Source organism: Melopsittacus undulatus, chromosome 8, assembly GCF_012275295.1.
Source record: "Melopsittacus undulatus isolate bMelUnd1 chromosome 8, bMelUnd1.mat.Z, whole genome shotgun sequence".
Classification (NCBI taxonomy): Eukaryota; Metazoa; Chordata; class Aves; order Psittaciformes; family Psittaculidae; genus Melopsittacus; species Melopsittacus undulatus.
Genome location: NC_047534.1, coordinates 21893927 through 21911531, shown reverse-complemented (window position 1 = coordinate 21911531; position 17605 = coordinate 21893927). Strand labels below are relative to the sequence as shown.

The 17605-nt window shown below is 38.2% G+C and overlaps 2 protein-coding genes across 2 annotated transcripts in view; one reads left to right on the top strand and one right to left on the bottom strand.

Annotated features, from left to right (window-relative positions):
• CSTF3 (cleavage stimulation factor subunit 3) overlaps positions 1-13095 on the bottom strand; it is a 49680-nt gene extending 36585 nt beyond the window's left edge. The window contains exons 1-3 of the mRNA XM_005150608.3: positions 12896-13095; positions 3769-3870; positions 3544-3639 (exon numbers count right to left, since the gene is read on the bottom strand). Coding sequence (XP_005150665.2) covers positions 3544-3639; positions 3769-3870; positions 12896-12925 — 228 coding nt within the window. The 5' untranslated portion in view covers positions 12926-13095. The remainder of the gene's footprint in view (positions 1-3543; positions 3640-3768; positions 3871-12895) is intronic.
• An 88-nt stretch (positions 13096-13183) lies between these two features.
• HIPK3 (homeodomain interacting protein kinase 3) overlaps positions 13184-17605 on the top strand; it is a 100692-nt gene continuing 96270 nt past the window's right edge. The window contains exon 1 of the mRNA XM_031050252.2: positions 13184-13920. The gene's annotated coding sequence lies outside the window, so the exon portion shown is untranslated. The remainder of the gene's footprint in view (positions 13921-17605) is intronic.

The following is a 17605-nucleotide window of genomic DNA, read 5'->3' as shown; positions in this document are numbered from 1 at the left end:
CAAGAGAAAAATGTGCTTTAAGCAACTAGAGAAAACAAGACTGAGTAAGAAGAGTGGTATTACTGTACCACTTGCTACATTTGAGTGGCTGTAGAATAGCAATTCAGCTATTTTACTTGCTAAAATATGTATAAAAAATAGACTAGTCTGTCAAAATCACTAAATGAAACTCTATTCTCAAGTCTTAAAACATTCATCGGCTATGACTCAAAACCCTGGTAAGCTGGAAGGTGTTTCATTCAATTCTATTATTTTTATGTCCTGCAACTGCTTCTTTGAATGTCAGAAGAAATAAGAACCCATGTGAGAACCAAAATTTTTTGATCATTCAAACTTTAATAGTAGAGTTTCCATTAACAAACTGTCAAAGCATGCTGTCTTCCCAGTTAAACTCTGTTCTATTAACTACTAAACCAGTCACAATAGAGAGACCAGAATGTATAAATCAGTGCTTGGCACATGAAATAGAAACACAAAGTATTCAGCTACTTCAGCCCAGTCTCTGTTCCAACAACAGTAAATTAAATGACACACTAAGTCCTAAGCACTGCTTTACACTATATTCCACTAGGCAACAGTCACACACAAAAAGGAGAACAGTCAGTGGCTGAACAAACACTGTCGTAAACCCAAGATGTAATCACAGCAGCAAGGCCTGCACTTAAGAGCTTTACATTACAAAATGAACTGGCATATGCAGGGAAACAGTTTTTGTGCATATAGATTATAAGCAACGATTTCTCCTTGAAGACTGGAAGTGATTAAAAATAACACATTCCTCAAGTGAGGCAAAGGGAAATTTAAGACTTCTAATAATCTTATGAAGAATAAGGCTGATAAAGGGCTAATTCCTTTTCTGTAAGACCATGATACTATGATCATATTCATAATCCTCACCCTAGCTCATCTTCCACTCATAGACCGCCACTATGTGATGATATTCAGCTCAGATTTGTCATTTGCAGAACAAAATTCTCCAGTGAAAGAACCTGCCAGAAACAACCCCCACTTCCCTCTCCCTTTTTGTCTGTGATGCAAAGAGCAAAAGTTGTCATGTTAAAGAGGAAAGTGATATGTTTGTTTTGACATCAGGAAAAACACAGCTTTCAGATGACTGAAGATTAAGCAGTTTGCAGATTTAAATGCTGAGGCAGTGAAAGTGAACAAAAAACTTTGCTCAACAAATATTTACTACAGGTATACTTTCCCAACTCAAGGGTGGGAAGATCAATACTTCTGATCTATCAAAGAAACCTTCTAGCAGGACAACACTACTAAGATTTCCAAGGCAAAAAACTTTTGGAAAATACCTTCCCTGTATTTCTTGTACATCTTAAGGCTGCAGTAAAAGAAGCCTCAGAACAATTCCTCTAGCTTAGGTAGCCTTCAAAAAATAATTGAGGTCTTAATTTACACTCAACCACACTGTTAAAAGAATATTTGAGAAAACATTTCATTCTGAACTTACTCTCAGACAGGACTGTACATGATATGCAACTCAAAACAGCAGTGACAACAGTGCCCAATTGTGTGAATATATATTATTTTAGAGAAGAATTTTGGAATAGGACATTATTTCAACTTATAGGTATAAATGGTTGCAATACTCTAAAAGAAAGGCAGAGATAAGCATGTTGCTTTTTTAGTTAAATTGGCCACTATGTGAGTTTTGAGAAAAGTTACCGGAACCAGGAAAGAAAACTTGAACATTTAAATTATAACTGGGATTTTAGCAAATTTTCTGTTAAGATAAAAGATAAATTTCTAGAAGTAACCTCACACTTCTTTCAAATATAACCATTTTTGAGTGGAACCTCTACCAAAACTCTACAGCTCCTATTTTCCATTTTTTTGAGTAACAGAATCATATATACCATTTCTCTTATATTTGAAGTGTAGTTATAGGCAGGCACACACACATACACACACGCACATGTATTAATGACCTTCATGCCAATTATTTCCTTCTCAAATTTACCTTGTGTTACCTGTTACCATACCTGCTCCGTAGAAGCTCATCTTCCTTCCCTGAAGAAGCACTTTAAAAAATTATACCCTAGACTGTTTTAAGTTTTATCACTGTTAAAGTTTCTAAATACTATTAGATTATAATTAGTTAAGAGGTATTGATTAAAGAAGGTAATGTCTATTAATTAATTCATCTGTGAACGTGGTTCAAGACAAGAAGCCTCAGACAAGCAGCTGTAAGCAGGTAATAGTACTTTATGCTGAAAGATCTACAATATAGTACAGGCTTTCTGAGGTGGTCTTGTTCAACTCCTAAATTTGAGGCACGGGAAACAGAAAGCTTTCCAGTACACACAGAAAACAGATAATGTAATTATCAAACTAGACTAGATTCTGAAGACTAGATGCTGTAGGAAACATTGCAGGGTACAAAAGGCTAGTGGATTTGGCTGCAGGGTCCCAAAAGGAAAGATACACCTTCATGTGTTAGTTCACTTACAATCTCCCAAATATGTCCAGTCATCAACATCACAACTGCTACTACAAACTACTGGAAACAAGATAGTGAAAATTCTGTATTTAATTAGGTAACATTAAATTTAGGTTGCATTACTTTGCATTATAACATCACTATAAATTACAATATAAAAATGTCTGCTAGATTCCTATGATCGCAATTTTATTTAATAATTTAAAAATTTACTAGCAGAACACATTTGGATACATAATGTAAAATAAGACTTAACTGCACTTTTTTAAGATTGCTGCTTAGCATTTGCACATAAAATGGAAAAAAAATTAGCTAGCTCATTTCTCATCTATAGAACACATGTCCCCACCTTGTAGTTTAGAATGTAGGAGATGTCACTTAAAAATGTGCAGCTAGAAGATGCCCACAAAAAAGCATGTGTATTACCATCAATTACAGGAAAAAAAAACAAAACAAAAAACAAACCCAAACCAACCCCAAACTCGATTCATCCAGTGCATTTCACAGCATATCATTAAAGACTGTTTAAATAATCAATGCACTCATGGGAAGTTTTATATGCTTATGTAAACAATCACAATTTTCTTGGGATTTTTAAAAGCTAAGGAGTTGTGCCAATGCATTTTCATTCCAGAAACCAGTTTCCATCCCACACCCTCCCTGAAATCACTATTTATGGAAACACTCAAATCCCTAAGAAAAAAAAAAAAAATAGATCCATTCACAGAAAGTCATTCAAGTAAGTTTGCATGTATAAGTAAAAAAAAAAGTCCTCTAAATAAATGACACAGGAGGCAATAAATTGACACGACAAGTAAATAAAAGGCTAAAGCACTCCAATACCATTGAAACGGTTTTAATGTTGTTGCAATTCCATAATGCAACAATCATCAACTCATAAAAGACCCAGTACTTAAGAATTCATTTTAATCACTCCTTTGTACCTATTTTACAAAATAAAGGCAAGGCATATTTAAAATCCCCTTTTCCCTAGGTATTATGTGCCTATCTTACTTATGCTTATAGAAGTGTAAACTTAAAACTCCTATGAAATGTTATATAAGAAAAAACATAAAAATATTAACCTCTGCTTCAATGTACAGTTTCCAGAATCTGCCAGAACTGGGGAACTGGGCAACAAGGCGTTCATAGGTCTTCCGTGCTTTGTCTATAGCTTGGTTCTAAAAATTGAAAATCAAAACAGCATTTACAATATTATGATTTATGTAAATGAATATGCTGATTTTACTCCAGAACCAAATAGTGTGAGTGGACCATAGATAAGGAAATGTAATCCTATGTCACTAAACCTGTGCCTCTCGAATGAGAATGCTCCAAGCGTCAAGGTCATATGGATTTTCTTCTAGTTTCTTTTCAGCTTTCTTCACTTTTTCTGGGACATATTCGGCAGTCTGGAAAAAATTAAAAATGAGACATAAGAGATCACAAGTAGCATTCAAAAAGTTCTGTCCCAGCTACAAAGTTAAGCTAGCAACAACATTCTGACAACATAATATTCCATGTCTCTATTTTTATGCTGGAGTTACTAATTGCAGCTTTATCTGGAAAACAAGCTGTCCCAGTAAGGTAATGCACTCTTACCACAAGTTCTATGTATTTGGTGATCCGGCAAAAAGCTAGACTAAACTGACTAAATGTTTCTAAGACACTCAAGCACATTTGAGTTTGCCAGAGAATTTATTGCACTAAAAATGTTAAACAGTTTTTACTGACCTGAGACTTTTAAGATGCAAAAAGTAAATTCAAAACAACTTGTCTGTTGCAGACCTTAGCCAAACAAATCCAGGGTACTGCACAAGTAATTCTGTATGTGCAGGACAGTATTTTGTATCACAAATTATATATTTAACAAGAAAACTATGACATGACAGTTCTAGCAGCAAGGTGTATGTCATCCAAGCACAATTTCTGTTACCTTTCTCATTTTTCCATTAGTGTACAGCTGTCCTCCAGTAGTTTTGGCACTAAACCACTTTTTTCTTATTCACTCATATCAAGAGTTCTAAAAGCTTTTTTTGATACTAAAAGTTACCAAGTTGAGTGTTAACTTGTTAACACAGTTATACTATAATAGTATAGATATAAGTATTCTTCTAAAGGCTTGTGAAAATATCTTATTTTGTAATTCTTTTAATCTACTTTGTGCTAACAGTGTTAAATCTAGAAAAAAAAATCTGAAGATCACAATATGATGATCACATACACGTAAGACTTAAAATACACGCTTGTTACAACTCTAAATGATACTGTTTTTTATGAAGCATGAAATAGTTCTGACCTGTACTCCAAACAGGTTATTTACTAACTCGACTCATTTTCAGATGTTAGAAGTCCCAAATCACACGATCAAGCAAGTTCTTGCTTTCTTGAGATGTAACAATAATAACCTATAAATTATTACTACAAGACCATTCTTGTGAAATTTTACAAGTTAGCTTTATAATTACTGTTAAAATATATGATTCTGTACTGTATAACAGTGTGATTTATTTACTACACCGAAAATCATAAAACATCCCCGTCAATTGCTAAAAGATCATTTCAAGGTAATTCTTAATATCAGATCTAGGTAATATACAACACTAAAAATGAAAAAGACAGTAAACACAGCAGAGAGAACTGATACTCATCAAAGGTGCCATCACAAACAAAGGGAAACAGAAGGTAACTAGACACTACAGAGCTATGACTTCTAGTAAAATTAACAAGCACCACTGTTGCACATCACTCTTGAATGAAAGCAGATATTCCAAGAATACAAACGCAAGGTATTATTAATAGATTTTACTAAGACCATTTACAGTGGCATTATACAAAGACAAGGTGACAGTGTAGTATAAAACAGTGACTAAAAAAAAGAAAAGCTGAGGCTAGTAAATCTGAGTAAAAAGTAAGCTTAAGTTACTTAAGAACACCAACTTTATTTTCATGAGTGCACTGCTCTTTTGCTTTTGTCAACCTCTGCAAATGCACTACTGTACAACAACTGCTTACGTTAGACACTGAAATTCAACTTGATCATTTAAAAAAGCTAACTTATTTTTTCAGCACTACCAGTTTTTGTGTCAGTCCTACGAGCAGGATATATTTCAAGACATAACCCTTAAGATTTTAAGACTAAGAAGATTAGATTTACTTATAAAACACAAAAATTATCAAAAGCGTTGCAGAACTGCTAAACTGACATGTAATAGCAGCCATGCATGAAAGATAAAAGGAAAAAAAGAGATATCAGGAGGATGAGCTTTATAGGAGTTTAAAGACCATAATTTTTTTTGAGTCAGTGCAAATTCATCACCGCTCGTTGCAAACTAGTGTAGCCTGAAAGGCCTGTAGCAAGTCCCACAACAAACTAAATTACAAAATTAGCTAGATTTAAAAAAAAATCAAATTAAAAATACCTCAAAGTTGTCAGCTCGAAGGTAGTAAATTTATTAATTTCCATATACTTTCACATCCCTAAATCCATCAAAATTCTGGCTCTCTAATACCACATTATAGTTCAGCTGATACAGGCTTAAGATGCAAAACACAGTATGAAATGAACTAGTGATCTTATTTATTCCAAAATGGCATGCATAAACATATTTCATCCTCCAGAAGACAGCACTGAAGCTGAAATTTCCAAAGTTTAAACTCTATTTATGTAAGTTATCTATCTCTACAGATGATCCAAACTTGAAAAGTTTATTCAACAAAGGGCTAATTCTAATTCACCCACATCAGTGGTAAGCACTGCTTCCCATTATGTAACATCTCAGTGAAACCTGCTTGTCTCAAATACTCAAACATACATTATTCTGCATTCAATTCGATAGAAATGCCTATCAGGAGTACTATTAATGCCAGCTACAATTAAAAAAATAACAAAATAAACAACAAACAAAACCACAACAAACTCGCACTACAAAAACAACTGAAGCATTTGCAGCACATGGTCCTGCACTGCAAGTAGGAGCATTCTAACAGGAAAAAGTAGAATGGGCCACTGAAGCACACCTTGTCTATTTCTGCAGTAGTTCAGCTTTATTATCTTAAATCTCTCCATGTGACACAAAATAACTCAGCTGACACTTTAGTGAAACACTTAAGGCTTCCAGAAGTTTAATTACACCAATGCAGGTATTGGGCAATAAACTCAGAGAAGGCTGAAACAAATTAAGCTGGTAAAAAAATAGATGCTGATAAGATGCACACTCATAACATTCCTATGTATTTTTTTTATGTTCGATACAGGACTTCTAATCCATAAAGCCTAATAAAATGCTCATTATTTTATTAGAAAAACAAACAAAAAACCTAAAAGACTAAATGCCTTCCTAAATAAGCAGATATTCACTTAGTGGCAGCAGATAAAATCCTCCATGCAGTTAGATGAAACATAAACTATTGGAATTCTACAGGTATCATCTGGGTTTTAAAATAGACTAGTTAAAATTACTTGTACCTTATGTCACACTCAACTTCTTAAGGCCAGTGAGCACTCCCTCTCCTGCCTCTATTGTTCTCCAAGACCAATAAAAGCCATCCACATTTCCAAGAGGCAAATCAGTGTCCAAATTCTACCAGAGCAAAAATAAAGCCTCCTTACCTTGCACCTTCACACGTAATTACTCCTAATATATTAAGATTTCCAGCCTGGATTGTTCCGCCAGAACTAGGGCATTTGAGCAAAAATGCATTCAGTTATACACCAAAACTGCACAGACTCACATCTACCACAAGCATACAATGAAAGGGAGCAAGGAGCTTGACTTTTAACCTAGCTCATTTATAGCCAGAAAGATATTTGATCCCAGTTTTGAAAACTTCACAGTTAAAGGAGTATGCAGCTTTTGATTATGTATTTGTCATTATAATGCACACACAACAGCCAATATCCAAAAGTGCGAGTATTTAATTTTGAGTGTTCGCTGCCATGATCTTTTCCCTAGATTAGCATTTTTACTCCCTGTCTCTGGTTAAAAGAGCAGTTAAATTAATCTCATCCTATCACAAGTCAGTTCATGGAGTTAAATCAACAGAAAAATACTACTATTAGAAAAATGATTAGTTTTATAACAGTTTGACTCCTTGATTTCACAATTAGATGCGATGCAGCATAAAAAATGCAAAACCATACAGGACTTCAGCAGTTCCAACTTCACTCAGCTTAAAGTATCATACAGCTGCACATAATCAGATAGGTGCTGGCTTTTAGCCTTTCTTTACTGCCTAAAAAAAAAAAACACAAACTGTTGCATAGAACCTGGAAAAATACTTCTTTCCCCTCTGCTTTTGATAACTGTGTTCAGTGTATCTCACACATAATTGGGCTCCTATCCCAAAAACAACCCTCTGAAGGTCATGGCATTTTAGCACTTAAGGTTCCATGACTACAAGTATCTCTGTTACTATAATCTAGCCTGATTCACAGCTTCCCTTTTATTCTTTATACACAGATAAATAGCAATGGAATTTTAGTTTCACAGATACTAAAAGTGTAAAATCATCTTTATGACTAGTTTCCAAAATCCGAAAAGACCTAAATCCAAATTATCCAACAAGCAGTCTAGGAGCTTCTTTCTGCAAAATACCTCAACTGCACAAAATCCAAATCTGAATTCATAAGCACGTATGAGGGAACAAGAACAGAAAAAACAAAGCTGACTTTTAGTATGCAGTAGAAGTATTTATCAATGAGCTCCAAGGAAAAATTCTTGGTTTATACCTTACTCCTAAAATCAACAGCTAACAGTTTTCCCATACCTCTGAAAATGAACCCTTGTGATTCCAAGTTATGTAAGAAAACACCTAGTCAAGCACCTTTTCCAATTATTTGCACCACCTAATGCATCCAGTTGCCTAAAGCAGCCTCCTGTTTCCAAAGGAATCTTCCACAGTGAAAATGAGAAGTATTAAACAGCTGCTCCACCTGTGAAGTGGCCAGTTTCAAATGGTTTAAAAACTACCACTAGTTAGGAAATGAGAACTTCTACAAACATGACATATAGGCCCTTGTACACAAAAAAGACAGGAATTTTAATGGATACTTTTGTAAGTACTGGCCTGGCCTAACATAATCTGAGCTGGTCTATCAAGCTGAACAAAGTTTTAGATTAGTAATAATTACCATTCTTTCCCCATGAGACTATTTCCCAAACACTGGCATTCAGACAGACATTTTCTACTTTAACAACTTCTCGGTATACCTGGAACTTACTGACTCTGGAAATGCAGCTAACATATAGAAATTACTTAAAGTTGTGTAAAAATTGGAGAAAACCCACTGGATTACCAACTCACAAGTTTTCCTCTGCCAATCCATGTTTTCAATCTGCTTAGAGCCTGTTCCTACTGTAAATTTAAACAGTGACAGTAAACCCAGTTTTACTATATATCATACATAAACCAATATAATCTGAGAAACCATGTGGGAGGAGTTTCTTTCAGATGTTAACATCTCTCCTGAGATGTTTAAACCCACACAATCCTACGAGAATAAACTTCTGCTTTCAGTACTGCACTCAATGACATCTATTTTTAAAATGTTAAGCTAAAGTTAGCTACAATAACATTTACTATTGCATTTAGAATTCAGAAACTTACATGATACACTATGACAGAGAGACACAAGTATTCTCAAGAAACTGGAACAGACTGCTACAGAGGTCTTTTCTATAGTGACAGGGACAATACAGACACTTCTTTTATCCACAGCTCAGTCTTGGATCATGTAAAGTTACATGCATGTCAGACTGGGGAACGTATCATAGAAACGGTTACAGGAAGCATGAGATGCATGTTCTAGCCTTAGAAGATGAGAAAACAACTAATGCAGGGGTAAAGGAAATAGTCTTCAGGTAAAATTGATGCCTGGCAAGTACATATTTATTAAATGGATAGCAACAGTGGTCCTGACAAGGCAGAAAGAGGCAAAGAGAACAACACATTTAGGTCTTTTTAGAGGACATTAACTGAAATGAAACTAGACGTGTACATCGAGGTCCTGAAAAAATATGCACATACATTGTTATACTGTTTGCAACCTCAACACATGAAGAAATTGGGAACAGCTTGTCATGAAATTTTCTGACAACCAGTGGAAGATAGAGCCTTTCAGTCTACAAATGAGGGTTTCTATGATATAGACAAGGCTAAGCATTTGGTATTTTAAAACCCAACTTTGGAAATTCTGGTTTGTTAAAACATCATGCAGACTTCGCCAGGAGTCTGGCAGAGACCTATGAGAATTCAGTCGGACATCATTCAATTGGTTCTGAAGAAATTAATGTGGGTCCAGCATAGTTGACACACTGCAAGAATTTAAAATATACTGCAATAGTGGTGGCTTCACACCACTTTTCTGTGGCTTCATTGCATTTCCTTGGCTCCCACCCCCCCTCTTTTCTACCATAATGATGCAAGGAGGGGACAATCTTCACAGCTTAGGCTTCTGAGCTACATAGTAAAGCAGCCTAAGAAGGTCTGGAGCCAAGCCCAGCCTACAGGCAGTAAAGCTGCATTTCAGTTGTACTGTATCTGGTCAGCCAACTAAAGACCAGCTGCACCTTTAACCTTACAATACCTTTACTTTCCTACCAGCCCTACATTCAACATTCTATTCTGTTCTTTCTTCCCACACTACCAGTACTTCATACTTGATGCATACAGTATGGCAATTTGTTATTCACACAGCTGCTTTTAGAAGTCCCCTCCAAAACCCTATGAGCTGGGAAGCATGATGTAGACACCCCCGTACCAGTGAGTCAGAGTTAACTATTCCGATTTGTCAGATATTTCACATCATACACTCTCATGTGTACAACTTAAGAACAACACAGATTCAAATTAACTATACAGTCACACCTTTCTACTGATCTGTGTGACTATCAGTGAAAATGGCACCTAAAACCTCAGAAGCTGGTCATGGCAGTAGCAGATAAAACCCAAACCACAAAAGCCAGATGCAACCTAACCTCTGCTTAGCTTCAGCTTCCTACAGAAAGAACCATCTGTAACTGTAAGAATATTGCACATACAAAGTTAGAGAGACCTTCAGACAGCACTACATTACAATAGATAGCAGCTGCAATAGGGGGAAGGAAGCAGGGCACAACTGCCCCAATCATAATTCTTTATTGCTCCTTCTGTCACTGAGACATAGTGAATTTAGATCTAGCATGCTCTATAAGAACACAGTTGAACTGGCATGAACACTTACTTAAGGTGCACCTCCCTCTCTACACAACTGGAAGGGTGGTAGCCTACAGTGCAGAAAACTTCACAGTTAAAGACACCGATAGCAACTGTGGTCTACCTCAACATTAGGAATAAGAAACAGAATCCTGTCAGGGTAAGAAATTGTGGAAGACAAGTTACTGAAACTGAAGGAAATGATGGAAGTGGATAATTGAGCATAACAAAGTTAGAAACTTCTGGGACAACAGAATCCAGAGGACTTCATAAAGAAGATGGAGTAGTAAGAAAAATTATTGAATCCAACTAAAGAGTTGCTTGGTTTTCTTTTTTTTTGTTTCACGATTTGTTTGTTGCTTTGTTGGGGTTTGTTCTTTTTTTTGGGGGGGGGGGGGTGGTTTTTTTTGGGTTTTTTGTATATTTTGTTTGGGGTGGTGTTGTTTGACTGGTTTTTGTTAAGTGGACTCAACCTGAAAATAGTAATTACACTGGTAAGAAGAATGAACCTTAATATGGATTAAAAAAACCCAAAACAAATCCAAGCCATATGTTAACCTATGTTTACACAGGCTGCAAATAATGATTTGCAATTTCTGAATGGTAAACCCTCTGTGATATGGCACTGTGGTATTAAAGCTGTTACTTTACAGAACAGCTTTTACTTCTGTACATGGAAATTCAACATTTTGCATACTAAAGTCTCCTTTGCAAAAGAAAATAAATCAGTATAGATTTTAAGTCAAATAGCAATGTATTACAATCATGTAATGAAGTATCAGTGTATTTTTTTCAAAATATATCAGTGGGTAGCTTAAATATGGAACATACTACCCATCAGGATTATTAACATTTTACAGCAGCATATTCTTACTTCATTGACACCATCTCCCTTGTGATGAGGATAAACCATTCTGAAGAATCCCTTGCTTAAACATACTATGAATATATTTAGTAACCTGACCAGCTTTAAATATATAGGCTTTTAATTCATAGGATATTTTCCTAATGAGCCAAGAACTGGGTATTTTACATTCTTAGCACTTCCCTACTCCCCTTCCCCAGACTGGTGACCTTACAGAGTTTACACATCATCATTTTTAGGTACAGCTCCAGACACACAGACATATAACCTTTTTTGTAAAAAGACTTTCTACAAAGAAAAGCTTAAGGGAGCAGTAAGTCATCAGCATAATTTTAAGCTTTTTTGTAGGCTACCCTGGCCACTAAAGAAGACCACAGTGTTATCAAACACTTTACCCTCAGTCAGGAACTTCCATCCCCACTCCTCCAACTAATACTGATTTTAAAAATAGGCCTAACTATTAAAAAGACCTTTTGAGAAAAAATCTGCCAGTGAATAGGGGATAGCTCATGGTAACACCAGATTTCAAAAGATGATGTACAACACTCTTCACCTGCCTAGAAAATAACAAGTTATTATACATATTAAAATATATAAAAAAAATCCCAAGCCTATCCCAACTGAAAAAGTGGTTATTTTTCACCAAGAGCAAGACTGCTATACTGCAAAGAAGATGCTTTATCAAATTAGCCTATTTTTACTGTTTCTAATTTAAAGGTGTTTAAGTAATACCTTATTTTGGAGGAAAAGGTATTGTTAAAGAGGCTCACAGCCTCATGTTAAGCACCTATGTTCAGAAAACGCTCACTTCACAAAACACTGCGGGTGTACCAGTGCAAACAGCTTATCCAGGTTTCAATTTTCTTCTAGAGTTAGTATACACCACGACCGCGGATAAACGAGAACGGGAAAACAAAGCTCACTGGAGTGCCTATTGTCCACCTCAACCTGAATTCGAGTTTGCTTACCAGAAACTTGCAGACCGAGCACGACAGTTTTCGGCGCATTACCGTTTTAACTGACGGCGCGCACCCGTTCCCCTCAGCGAACCCTTCACTGACGGAATAAACTCGAGTTCCTCAACACGGGTGTGTGCGGTAGCGGGAAGGGAGCCCTTCGCCGACCGCGCCACAGACACGACCGGCGGGGCTTACAGGCGTAGGGAAAAGGCAAGGCCGTGCTCCCCGCGGCCTCCCGGGGAGCAACAGCAGCCCCAGACGGCGGCCAGCCCCACATGCCGCACCACAAGCTCGATCCCACCGCAGCCTGCACAGCACGGCCAACACAATACAGGCCGGGCCGGGCCAAGACCACAGTCCCCATAACTCCCACTGCTACCCTCAGAGAGAGGCCTACAACCTCACCCTCTTGCTCACCTGGTCTCCGGCAGCTCCGTCTGCGGACATAGCGTCTTAAAACAGACCCCCTCCCACCCAGATTAAAAACCCCTTTAAAAAGCTCCCGGCGCTGCCGCCGCGGCCCGCTCCACCGGTCGCGCCAACGGCCGCGGAGCGGAGCCCCAGCCACTTCAGCGATAAAATGGCGGCGTGGCGCCTCCAGCCCGGCCGTCAGCAGGGCGGGGGGAAAAGGCGGGGTGTAGAGAACGACGGGAAGCGCGTCATTGCCGCTGCGCCGCTCTGGGGCGGAAGCTGGTGGGTGCTCGGAGAGGCTCCGGTAGCGAATGGGGAGAGCCCAGTCATCCTCTCCATGCTGCGGAGGGTGATCCTGTCCCCCGTGGGACAGCCCGCTCTGCTCCTCACCGCGTAGGGGCAGGGGGAAGAGCTGTGGCCCGCCTTGAAGCCGCAAACAGTGCGCTCCCTGAAGGGCGGCTGGGTAGGGTCCTGGGGGCCGTTGTAGCTGTGTTCATGGCGCTGGGCAGGGTAGCCGTGTCTGCATTTTCTGCCCTTGCTCTGCCCCCAGGCCGGTGTGCTGGCGGACCGCTTGTTGTTGAAGCTCTGAGGGACAGTGGGCAGAAACTAAAAGGCTTTGGTGATTTTTAGCCCTGGTCCTGCCGGCTCATCATGGGCTATTTTGTTAACGAAGCGTTGCCTCTTCAACAGTCACTTCTTTGCAGCAAGCCGGCACTGTGCCCTTGGTGAGGTAACTTCAGCAATGTCTGCTAGCAGTAGACCCGTCCCTTCCACCTCACAAGAGCTCTCGTTATTCAAGGAGACAAGCTCAAAAGACAAGCTGAGGGGTCATCGTCTCAAAAGACCTCAAGGACATAGAAAGCAGCTCCCCCTAAAGCTACTTAACTTCATTTGCAAAGTAATCGCCAGTCTCTCCGTGAAAGGAAAAGCTTTGAATCAGCCTCTGCAGAGAAACTATGTGAAGCATTCATTGAAGGAGGCTTGGCAAATACCAAGGTGAAAGCTGTTTTAGCTGCCTTCGCTACAGCAGTGTAAGTGTTCTTAAAATTGTATAATACAGTAATTTATGCAGAAATACTTGAAAAAAAAATGATACTAGCACTCTTTAGGTTACCTTCTGCTTCGTCTTCGAAGTCACTTCCTTACACCCCAGTAATGTGTGTGGAAAGAGGACCTTTTCTCCTGAAGCTTAACACCTCACCCTCCCCCAGAAAGAGAGCAGATAGTAAATGCGTGTATGACCAACCCGTGAATTAATATTTTTCTTTTCTGTATTGAAGAATTTTGAAATAAAACGTGCTTATCAGTCTGTGTTGGTAGATAAGCTGTCCTGTTCTTTGATTTCTGACAGAATAGTGATACAAGGCTACTTCATTGTTTTTATAGGGTGTTTCTTCCGTGTCACAACAGACTTTATTTTGAAAGCATTTGATATGATAGTACAATTTCTTAAAAAAAAAACCACAAACAACCCCCACCCCCAACAAACAAAAAGAACTTTCCAATTCATCGATGTAATGTTTTTCCATTTCCTATTAGGAACCAATTCCTTATAAGTAATTGCTTAAAGCAGTGCTGCTGAAATTTCTAACTAGATAATGTGAATATTATTCTAGGTGTGCAGTGTTTGCTCTCTTAGTGGCCTGGTTGGAATTTTGATCTAGTTCTTAGTGGTTTTGTTCAAGCATATTTTAATTCTTATTTTAGCTGCTTCTGCCTTTGGGACTGCTTTCTTCAGTTTCATAAAATGATAAAGGTGGTTTTGAATCTTGACAGCACCAGCGGCATCTTGTTTGTCTAGTAGAAGGAGTTAGTGAAGAGCAAAATAAATGATGACTACTGCTCCTTACCTACTATAGGCCCTCACTCCATGTAACAAAATAATGTGCTGTGTCTTAAACTAGTGTTGTTCTCGATTTTAGTTCCATACATAGAACAAACCATGGGCAAAACTCCAGGTGCTGTAAATGCAACTAGTGCCTATATCCTTTCTGCCAAGTGTTGCTGTGTGAGCCTGAATGAACTACAATAATACATAGCCTTAAATCTGTTAGCTGGAGAAATGTAAAAGGAGCACTGCTGTACAGAAAATAAAATTTTATTTTTTTAATTGATACATTGTACTTTATCACTTGAGCTTGTCTTGTTTTGCAGTTAGGTGTGAACTTTTTAGCTACTTTGTGATAATGTATTTATGATTTGGTGTGATTCTTTCAAGGGACAGTATTACTTTCAAAGCCTGCGTGTACATGATAAGTTATGTTTCAAAGTACCTTTGAAAATGTTGCTTTGTCTTAAATTTATAGTTTAGTTCTAACAGTGTTATCTTAACCCAAGTTTTACCTCTAACTTAAATTTGTGCCTTATGTAAGAGTCTACTAGCTTGAGCTCAGTAGCATTGGAAGTTTATGTTAGTTGACCCAATCGGCAGGCTGATTTGGACCTTTCTTGGTGGTACAAGAGCAAATAATGGGGATGAAGCAGCAAAGCTTGCAACGACTACTTAGTTGCTAATTCCTTACCCATATGTCAAACCTTGTTTTCGAATGTGGCTGTTCCTTTTCTTCCATCTGAAGCTGTTGTCATCTGGAGTGGAGTAGCTCTAGGCTTCTAGCCTGAGGTACAGGGAGCAGTAAGACATGATTACAGGCCTGTCTGCTTTGGAAAGCTGCACTTTAATTTTCAGATGGTTTGTGATATCAAAGCAACAGGACATTGCTAATATGTGCTATGCTGTAGTGATTCATGCTTAGTTTAGTAATTGACATGAAACTTAATGGCAAGCTATGAGTTAACAAGCAAACTACTGTGGATTATGCTGCTCTGTGAGTGTTGCAGAAATTCAAAACAAACCTGAACCAGAACATGAGTTAGAGACTGCTATACCTATGGTAGAGTGGTACTCAAATATTTCTGCTTGGAAAAACAATAGACAAAAAAAATGTATCACTTAGGAAAAAAAAATCTGGAAGAAGGTGAGTTCTTAAAATAAATAGATATTGAACTTTATGGGCAGCCAGGCCAAGATCTTGGCAAACCATAAAGTGAGACAAACCTGAAAGGAAGCTACTTTCACAGAGTTGGGGCAGTGGTTAATAGATGGAGCTGACATACCCTTCTTCCAAGTTATTTTAGTTGCCACAGCAGATTGTTTTTTAATACTAGTTATGAAATAGCAGGCTTCATGCAACCTTTTGCATGTGACTCTATAATATTTTTCAGAAATTGCGTGCAAAAGGTTTCACTCAGATCCTATTATCAGTGCTCAATACTAGAGAGAATATTTCCAGCAGATATGAACTGCCCTATTACTTGCTGTGTGTTAGCACTGAATCTCAAGCTACGTGTATGCTGGAAGTTATCCTCCTCACTCTGTTATAATATTATTGGAGGCTGTGTCACTTCCCTAAGATGGATTTCAGCGTCTGTAGGGTGAAGACATGTTGACCTGAAACATGTCTTGCTACTGGCCAGGGCAATTGTGGGCTCTGTTCTTTCCTCAGCTGAGAGTTTTGCAGTGCTTGTGTACCCTTATGGAACCTGTAATCTGTCTTCTTGTTTCTAAAATGACAATATCTTGGGAATTCTGTGACTAAACGAAGAAGGTAATCTGAATTTATATTCCCATAGGCCATAATTAAGAATTAAATTCATCTTTCTGCCAAACTGGTTTTGCTCCCCATTTGACATCCACTGTTTTAGAATGAGGTGTGTCTCCCTAATTGGTTGCATCAGTGGCAGAGATTAGGAAGGAAGCAAAACCCAGGCTAACAAGTTTTGCTGAGTTTGTTTTCTTGGGCTCTGCACTGGTACTGCTGGAGGTTGTAGTGAAGAGTGAAGGAAGCAGCTGGAGGGATTCGGGTGGTGAGGAGAAGGCAATAGTGCTCAGCTGAAAATGGTAACCTGCAAGGACATTTCAGCTGATGGGAATGTCAGTGCATGAAGCTATTTGTGTGGGTATGTGACTGGTAGGAGCTGTGGAATCAGATCTGTTGCCCAAATAATATTCTCTGAAATAGGTTTCTTTCTGGATGCTTTCTCACCCTTATCACCAGGTCATGTGCAGCACAGCACTACAGAGAGCCTTTCTTTGCTCTAAATATGTGATTTAGAGGTGCTGAAGTAGGAGGTGGGTGTAGTGAGCCAGTTGCTCATCGCATGAGACTCCACTGGACTGAGACATGCACTGTGGAGTTTGGAATATGGAAGACTTTAATATGTCAAAATGAAGCAGCCTGGGTATTGGATCTGTTGCCGCTTCTATGTCACTGGTCAATAGTGGTTTTATATATCATCATTAGTTGGGAGAAGATGTCTTACTTGTTTCTAGATTTGCCCTGTTTCTAACTCATGCTTTCTGTTGTCATCTTTCCCATTTGATTACTGTAGGCAGCCTGTGCAAGAAAGGCATGTGTAGGCATACACCAGTGTTTTGAGGTGCTGGTGATTAACATCCCACTAGAGGTTTATGATACAGAAAGTGCAGAGAGGGTCACATGTTGTGTAAGGAGTGTCTAGGTCACAGGAACAAAAACATAGGTTATGACCAATAGCAAAGGATGAAATTCAGTGTCCCCTGTTAGCCAGTGAATTGGGCTTCATAATCACAGTTTGTTATGAAATCAAAAACGGAGTTGGTGACATGCAGTGGTAAAGGTTATAGGTGTAATGCAATGAAAAGAAGTTTCTTTTTTGGAGAAAAATGGAGGAATTTGT